The sequence below is a fragment of the Aulonocara stuartgranti genome, assembly GCF_965226115.1.
Source record: "Aulonocara stuartgranti genome assembly, chromosome: 13".
NCBI lineage: Eukaryota > Metazoa > Chordata > Actinopteri > Cichliformes > Cichlidae > Aulonocara > Aulonocara stuartgranti.
This window is the reverse complement of record NC_138949.1, coordinates 25,892,016-25,901,203: the sequence shown is the minus strand read 5'-3', so window position 1 is coordinate 25,901,203 and position 9,188 is coordinate 25,892,016. Positions and strand designations below refer to the sequence as shown.

The following is a 9,188-nucleotide window of genomic DNA, read 5'->3' as shown; positions in this document are numbered from 1 at the left end:
CAGCAAGAAGATCCTGAGTTGGATTTCAGGGTCTTTCTGTGTGGACTTTGCATGGTCTCCTCATGTTTGAGTGGGTTCGCCCTGGGTACTCCACCTTCCTCCCGCAGTCCAAAGACATGCAGTTAGTGCAGATAAGTTAATTGGAAACTCTAAATTGCCCATAGGTGTGAGTGTGAATAAGCGGCAGAGGATGGATGGATGATTAGAGGTAGGCAAGCATAAATTTTAAATATATTTTCAGAAAATAAAGCCAATTAAAGGAAAAGCAACAGAATCCAGCGAGTCCAGGGAACACACAAAGGCAGCTGCAAACGATGATATATACACACAGAAATTCTTCTTTTAAACAACTGAAATCTGATTAGATCTGATTCTTTCACACTAGAACTTTCATTAAAACCTGTCTCCTATTTTTAGAAGATTTACAATTACTTGGAATGGATGAGATCATTGCTGAACTGTACATCACCAGATTAAATCAGAACTGACAAGAGCACAAGCAGCCAGGCAGTCGCAAATTTTTAAAAAGGCGTGCACACACACACACACACACACACACACACACACACACACACACACACACACACACACACACACAAGACCCCTGAACAACAGCTGAAGCCAGATTATCTAAATCCCTTAATTTAGGTGTAAATATGAAAGCCACCATGTATTCTAATAGCAACTGGTTCCACAATTGTGTTTATTATTCAAGGCTGGATTACCAGCCCCCCATGTGGCCAAGACCTTCAAAGCCCCAAAATATGTACAACTAATGCACAATCGTGACTTGAATTATTAGGGATCTGTTTGCCTGATGTGGAGGGTCCGTGTGTTTATCTATAATATCAATATTATTTCTGTACACATTATACTTTGTACATGCACAATGATAAATAAATTTGAACATTAAAAAAAAATCACAAGCCACATCACGGGTGGTAGGTAAGCAAACTAGAAAAGGCCACCATAGCTCATTTTGCCTCTGTGGTGCCCAGTGGGTCAATCTGGTACATCACTTGTTTCCCAAAGGATGATTTGGGTGTGATTTGGCTGACCATTGAAATAAATTTGTTTATCATGAGACTTGGTAAGTACAGATATACAATAAAGTATTGTCTCAATACATCAGCTACAGCTGCTTAAAGGGTACAGGACAAATATTTCCCACCAAAACGTATAAAACATATGAAGCTGGATGTTTCTCAAAGGGAGATAGCAAACTTTCTCTCATGGATTAAGGTTACAAAATATTTGAGCCTGCTTGCAGCACAGCAGTGAACTTGGTTTGTTTGTTGTGCTCCATTCTTGATTCACTTCCTGTTTCATTCTTGCTGTGCTGGAGGCGCTCGAATGACAGCTTAATTTCAGGGCTTTTACAGTTCAACTTTGGTGACACATGGCCAATTGACCTGTGGAAGTCACTGCACATCAGGATCATCAACCTGAAAAACACACAGCTCACATGGTCCGGATGTTGCCTTGACATACACCAACCCCCGCACCCTCTGTCCTTGGGCTAAAATGAGCTATTTATGCAAAAAAGCAGAAAAAGAGTGAACTTCAAAAGAGGCAGATAAAACACCAAAAATAGTGACAGGAGAAACGCAAGAGGGATGACGGCAGAAACAAAGACATGGATTTCACCATGCGGTGACGCTTTATGTCATCAGGAGCTTTCAGGTCCAAACCTGCACGCTGTGATTAAGTAACCATGGAGTCTGCTAAACACCTGTTTATTAACACACATAGTAAAGCACGCACACACACACACAGAGGTGGAAGCCAAGCCTAATGACTTTTACAATAAGCAGCATCAGGTCTGATTGTGTTGGAGATGTGTCTCGCTGCGGCAGGCGATCAATAAACCCGCGGGATAAATGAGCCTTGGTTGCAGGGGGAGCAAAAGGCCACAGCACAGATTAATCAGCAGCCGCTGCAACAGCTCCATCAGCAGCTCTCACGTTTTACAAAATCGTCCATTTAGTTCCATCATCATGACATTTTCTTACATGTCAGGTGTACAGCTGCTGCTCTTCTCTCTATCAGCGCATCTCTGGCTCCTCAATTACTTTCAAGCCAAATCACTGTCTTTGCATTTGGTCATTTGTGGTCATTTGGCTCACACTGTGTTGGAAAAAGAAGACACGTTTTATTTTAATATGTAAAAATAAATATTACTGGCTCATTCATTCGTTAAGCAAACATATTTAATTAGGGTCTGCGATTTGCAGAGTGGCACCTTCCATAACTCAAATGATTAGAGATCAAGTTGTGGTGAGATAATATTTTTTAAAATACCTCAAGTATATTTCTTATATTTTTCTCTGTATGCTTACACAAATATAAAACACATCAGTCAGGCTGTGATTAAAACTGTGAGGTTCCTAAACAAAAAACAAGAATTAGGTCAGTCCAGTGTTTTCAGTTTTCATGCCAAGATAAGCAACCTGTTTGTTTTCAGTATAAAACTGTTTCATTATATAAGATGGACACTTATTGGTTCATTGTAAACTTCATTTATCACTGGCTGACATTAATAGTCATACATCCCAAAAGAACCCAGAAAAATATAGTCATAAAATGCAACAATCGCCTTTGCTTTTGATTTAAAAGCGCCAATGTTTTTGTCTCCACTGACAGCGTTCGGGCCTGGTGGCTCATCTTAAATTTGGACACAATAACAGGCTTCAGGCGTAACTAATAAAATCAATAAGGATGATTTTGTTGAGTCCTAAACACTGGAAAGACAGCAAATGCAAAACTTCTAGGTACTCTCGTTGGCCTATCCTCCCAAGAACCGAGGGAAAAAGAATCTTCGCATTGAACGTTTTTTGTGATTTCGTTCCTCTTTGGAGCTAAAAGAGGCTACCCAAACACATGCGATATCAATGGAAAACCCCGGATGTCCTCTATTTAATACATCAGGACTTAGTAGGATAGCTCAAATAAGTCTCCTGGTTCTCAGGAGGCTATTGTTAAGATTACTGTTATGTTGTTTTTTTATTTTCTCTTAGGTTTCTCACATAACATGTCCACCTGGATAGAGGAAACCATTTCTAATAAGATGTGTTTTTTTACGAGGCCAAAATCAAAGAAACTTAACTGTAAACCTCAAATGTACACCAGCTATTTCACAGTGACCTCTGACAAGTGCACACCTGTGGTGCACCGAGGCTTTTCTGAGAACCACGTCACAGCTCCATCTTGCTAAACAGAAATCATTTCCATGCAAGAGCTAAATGAATGCTGGCTTGTGTTTTTATGCGTCATCCCAACAAACCACACACACACACACACAGCAAGTCAGCGAAAAGCGAGCGAGGTATAGATAAAGAGAGGGAGAGAGAGAAAGAGGTGAGAGACAAATGGGCTGTTCTCCAAATGTCAGAGGCAATCATGTAATGTCAGTGATGCTATTTGCGGCTTCATAACTCTTCTAAACAAACGATGACTGATGCAAGCAAAGATTTTTAAGAGGAAACTGAAGACAGATATTTTCATTCCAGGAGGAATGCTTGTGAGGGTTTATTTTAAAAGCGGATTTTCCAAGAGCACAAGGTCAGACTCACAGGGATAAAAAATAAAATGCATTTAAATGCTAACGTTAAAAAGGCACTTCAGGTTTTGCAGGCACTTTATCAAAAAGCAGAACTGAGTTTATGATGGGTATTGGAAAATTATTAATATAATAACTTTGATAAATGTAACACACTTCTAAAACTTCTGTCCAGAATCTCCAATCTTTTTGTAAAACATTAAAAACTGGGGTGTTCACGAGATACCCAAGAATGCTACAGCAAGGGCTTCTTCAGGTTCACTGTGGTGTTATTAAGACCTCATTGAACATCATGTAACACTCCAACATGAGCACGCAACCCCAAATTATTATAGTGGAACACCGCTGAGGAAAATGTAGTCAAGGATCTTCCCCAGCGTAACAACATGTAGCAGAAAATGTATGGATGCTTGAAAGCACCACCTCCCTCACTAACTACATGTTAATCCCTTCAGCAAAGAAAGGTGCACATTAATCTTCAGTGGTGATTCACCACTGAAGATTAATGTGCACACGAGAGTCGCATGACAGTCGCATCTTTGCTGAAGCTTGGAGGAAATGCGCCTCCAAGGCAGCTCCTTTATGAGGTGATCAAGGAGCCAGGTGGGGCCTTGAGTTTCACAGGACTGTGACTACATGATGATCGTACAGCAAGATAAAGAAGATTAAGACTGGCGAACAAAAATAATTTATTTTGAATCTTCACTGTAATAAAAGGATGTTGGACCATGAAATTTTGAGGAAAATTATGTAAATATGTGATTAATGTCAACACTCCCCTCTGGCCTGAATTTGCAAGACTGGGCCCAGTGCTGTACTCATGAGTATAAAGGCAAAAGAGGAAGTGAAAACTATACTTTTTCATGTTTGTCCTAAGCATGAGTCACCATGCTAGCCTGCCACAATGAATTGTGAACTATTTTTTTAGTTTTTTTCCCCAAAACTGACCCCTGTGTAAGAAGATGTACATGGTAGGTATATACACTGCAGGTACACCTCATAAAACATGAGACCGGATTATACATTTTCTGGGCTTAAATGTGTTTTTTTCTTTTAATACTCTGTAAAATGGGCTCTCCATAATTCATCTGTTTTATTTAAAGTGTTAACATAAATCTGTACAAGCATACATGACCAGTTATCCTATAATCCACAGTATCTTGCAGAAAGATACTGCAAGATCACTTCAGTTCATTTAAATGTCCTGTATTTTCCATGTGAAGAGCAAAATAACAGTCAAGTTTCATAAGTTGACAAATGGTCAAAAAAATACAGAAAAGCTGAATTGTCCTTGTGAATTAGTCTGTGTGTCTGTATATGGGATTTTTATCTTTTAGGTAAAATTGCCTGTTTATGTGATTTCCCGGACCTTTCCTCATAGTTTGTTGCTGTTTATACAGCTTGAAATGCTTTTACAATCAGGCTTTAATTCGTCGTATTAAAAGAATTTAAATATTTCACAAGAGAGCTTTGGCACTGAGAGGTTTTTTTCATTTAAGTCATAGTCGCAGTTATAGATTACTTCAGTGGACAGGAGATGGAGAGGCAGCAAGCAACACTGCCCTCTGCTGTAATAAAAGCTGGCAGATAGAATTGAAAAGAAATTGTTCACATCTGATGCCAATGATGCCACTGGGGCTGCATGTTGACTACAGCGGCTCTGTGGGAAATTATTAAAAAGAAATACTTTGGAGCTTTAAATGCAGTAGTTGGTGTTATACTCAAAGTTTTTCTGAGGTTTCTGCAGTCCAGCCTGAAAGTAGTCATCAAGCATTAAAGTTTAATAGTCATATTATTTAGTATTACATATTTAAAAAAAAATCTTGTATAGTATTAACCCAATAAGGTGCTTTGTTTACAGGCTGCATGTTTGTCATTTCAGAGTTTGAGAAAGCAGAAAAGGAGAAAGAGCCTTCAGCTATCAAACCACTTGCGTAGAACCAGCTCCCAGTTTTGATCAGGGAACAGACCATCTGCACTTTTAAGTGAACGCTTCACTTTCCTTTTTGATAAAAGCAGGATCAGGAGACCTTAAATCCTTTAGTTATGTTGCCGTAGGATTTCCCATGAAGCAGAGCTTTTCCTTTCATGCTTGCCATTAATTTAAATGCCACTACGGTCTTCTATAGGTAATGAACCAGGCTTAGCTGAATTGGTACCATATAAATAAAACCGACTTAAGTATCATTTAAACTAAACTGCGAAAATTTAAATTGTTTGTGATTTAGCAGTTTAAATATACAGAATTCAAACTTCAAAGCAGTGTTAAACTGATGGCAAAGGCACATCACTTCTTATTGCAAACTAAACTGATGAGCGCAGAAGCTTTACTCAGCTTCCCTGAGATAAATGTTGTGTTTTTAAAAATAAGTAGAATAACACAAGGTAAGGTTTTAAAGAAACAATGTATTTACAGGAAATACCATACCATACAGTACAGTACAATACAATAAACTTTAATACTTATTCATATTTCTTGAGTATCAAAAATTTATTTAAAACAACTAAACAATTTACATTATCTAAAAGTTACATTACAATATATTTACATACATTTCATTTAAAATAAAATAAAAGCCTTTATTTTGGGTTTTTTGGCATCGTCTTCTCACAATCAGGATATATTTTTTGTTCGATTGTGTCAGTTTTCTTTGAGTGTTTCACTCAGTGTTGACTTCCGTATACAGGTTTTGGGAAAAGTACGTGCAGTGAAGCCTTGCATTTTCAGGTCGAGCTTATATAAAAACTTCCACTCTTGTCCGAGGTTTGGACAGTGCTAGTGGAAACACTGCTGGCTCAGAGGTTAGCTGCTTTAAAAAAAAAAAAAAATCTGAATAAAATTCCACAAAGCTTCCATCACAGTCGCCTGATGTTCTTCTTGCTGCGAGCGCTCCCCGGTGACGTCTTAGAGAAGTTGGCTCGGGGAGTCACGGTTCTGCAGGGGGTCGAGCCGTGGAAAGACTCCTGACAGCGAGTGCAGAAGGTGAAGAGACAACTAAGGCGAGTGCACGTAGCTTTCTGAACCTCATTCAGATGTGTCGCTGGTGAGCCGCAGCGTTTGCAGGCACGAAGAGACTCGTGTTGCTTCAGAGTGCTGGCAGCCTGGAGATAGAAAGAATGAAACATGGAGGTTTGTTAAAAACAAGGCTATAAGGAACATTTATGCATTTCCTACAGTGAAAACATCATTTGGAAAATTAATCTTGGCCATGAGGTTGTTTTTCAGTTCTGTTGCATCAGAGTGAATTGTTGAAAACGATGCTCACCTGGATGTACTCGTTGAAGCGTGAGCATCGGGAGGTGGGTGTGCTGCCTCTCTGAGAGGAAGCAGCCCGTCTGGTGGTCATGCAGCTGGGGGTGGACGAGGAGGATGGTGAAGATGGAGTCTTTGAGGAAGCCGTGGTCTGCATGCAGGACAGCACCATCCTGGAGACGGCCACATCTCTTGTCAAACCAATACCCCTCTGTCTCAGAGAGTTTCTTGACTCCTAAAAATGAATTAATCAAATGATTAGAACATTTGCAGCTTTAGCAGTATACTGTTATTCATATTGTTGCAAGAAAAAACAAAATAAAGACTCAAAACTAAATATTCTTATTCAGGTTGCCTTATAGAAAGAATGACATGAATTGTGAATGCGTCATCCTTTCTTATAGCTCTAACAACCACCCGTTGCATGTTTTCCTTACATGTGCAACTGTTCTTTTAAATAACTTGTAAGAAGACCTGTACGGTAAGTTGTGGTCTTTCTTACTATGTAACTACTTGATAAGAATCACACTGATGGCCTGAAGCACAAAAGCATTGTCTGAATCAGTGTCATGTTGTGCGAGTTTCCTCACCCTGAGTTCCTGCTCAGCTCGCTGACACCGCCTCAGAGCTGCTGCATCTTCACAGATGATTTTCCTCCAAGTCCTGCTCACTTTCTTACAACTGTGAAGTTGAAAAAGGAAATGTAACATGCGATTAATAAGAGCACAAAATTAACAGTTACAAAGATTCAAAAATTAATTCTGATATCACCTAAATTCAAATTTCCTTACTGCCAAATACATTTATCCAGATAGGACAAAGTGAAGGTTTGTAGCTTACCTAATGAGGTCCAAGTCTTCCAGAAAGGCCAGGATCTTTGTCAGGATACATCTCATGTTTCTGGCCAGCAGAGACTGAAAGATATCGCTGTACTCCAAGCCCATCTGACGTCCAATCACCCGATCCAAAAGAAAATTCTCTGCAACTTTTGTGACAATGCTCCAGTCGTACCTAACACACATAGAAAGACAACATTTTATAGCTGCCCAAGCGTAAACCAATCTAGATGAACACCCAGTCAAACAAGATGTCAAAATCTTACCTCTTATTCTTCTCATAGCTCTTAGCAAGTTCTTCACACACAACCCGCTGGAAGTTCAGTATAGGCAGGTGGCTGTCGCTGTGATGGCCGGATGGGGTGGACGACGAGTATGCCGCAGTTCTCCTCTGGGGACGAGCCACAGGAGTGCAGACTGCCTCCAGTTGAATAGGGGTGCTCCTTACTTGACATTTGGAAGGAGAATTATGTGGCATTCCTTGATTTGTAGCAGTAGACGACACTACTGTGGACTTTCCCAGGATGTGGACATCCTCTTCGTTCTCATGGTGATATTCAATCTGACTGTTTTGCAGAGAGAGATAACCACTATCCTCAAACTCCAGAGTCCTGTCATGCGCCATGCCAGTGCTGTTTTCCTTGTCGTGGATTGCACTGGTGTTGTTTTTGGAAGAGAACAACACCGTGGTCACCTTTACAGGGGAACACTGAGGTTTGATGGGGATGGGCTCTTTTACTTGGGAAGCTTTGGCCTCCACGGCAGAGGCTCTTGGAGATTCGCACGCGGCAAACTTCATGATGATTCCGTTAGAATGAGACATTCACTTTGCAGATTTCTAAGTACAGGAGAGAAATAACAAGATTGTGTTAGGTTAGGTTTTACGGAGTGTACGGGACTGAACGCAACACAGCTTCCCAAATGCAAGCTAACCAGGCCACATTAAACATCAAATGTAAGCTATGAGTGGCTAGACAGGGAATAAAGCTATAATATAAACACTGTTGTTTAAAAGGGGAAATAAGGTTGGAAACTTTTCAATAGTTAGTTTTCCAAAGTCTTGATTTTGGCGCGATGCAAATTTGGCGGAAATGTAGCGATGACGTGAAGCTACTCGGTTTTCGCCCATTTATGCTGTCTTTGGTCAAACGTATGTCAAATAACATGAACTGGACATTAATGAGAGTGATGGGCGTTAAATAAAATCCTGTTATAATACCGAGCTACATTTGCGTGTTCTTAGATGATAATATGGTAAGTAGTTTGCAACTAAGAAGCGACTTATGACAAACTCCTCATACCGCGAACAGAATAACATTCCGCTAAAGAGAACTCTTAAAAGTTTAGAAAAGGTACGTAACTCCTCTTACCTTACTGTTGTTATATCGTTATCCACAGAAGAGTCCTAGTAGCTGGTCAAGTATCTTCTCGACTGTCGCCCGCTCTTCCCAGATTAAATACTCCTCAACTGAAAATCCGCCAGTTGCAGCCACTCTTTTGAAATCGGTGCGCAAATGGCGCAAACCAATCACAGTACAAG

At 40.0% G+C, this 9,188-nt stretch overlaps 1 protein-coding gene across 1 annotated transcript; it reads right to left on the bottom strand.

The window, feature by feature from the left end:
* Positions 1-5,945: 5,945 nt before the first annotated feature.
* Positions 5,946-9,188, bottom strand: fbxo5 (F-box protein 5). Its single transcript, XM_082558076.1, has 6 exons — positions 9,019-9,188; positions 7,915-8,486; positions 7,653-7,823; positions 7,403-7,493; positions 6,826-7,047; positions 5,946-6,661 (listed from the first exon to the last, which is right to left on the bottom strand). The coding sequence occupies exons 2-6, from the start codon at positions 8,469-8,471 to the stop codon at positions 6,416-6,418; spliced, it is 1,287 nt and encodes a 428-aa protein (XP_082414202.1). The 5' UTR covers positions 8,472-8,486; positions 9,019-9,188; the 3' UTR covers positions 5,946-6,415.

Coding starts and splice junctions, on each gene's coding strand:
- fbxo5 (XM_082558076.1), bottom strand. CDS start 8,471: ATGTCTCATTCTAACGGAATCATCATGAAGTTTGCCGCGTGCGAATCT. Junction 7,494..7,652: donor GAAGACTTGGACCTCATTAG/GTAAGCTACAAA, acceptor TCAACTTCACAG/TTGTAAGAAAGTGAGCAGGA. Junction 7,048..7,402: donor GAGCTGAGCAGGAACTCAGG/GTGAGGAAACTC, acceptor ATTCATTTTTAG/GAGTCAAGAAACTCTCTGAG.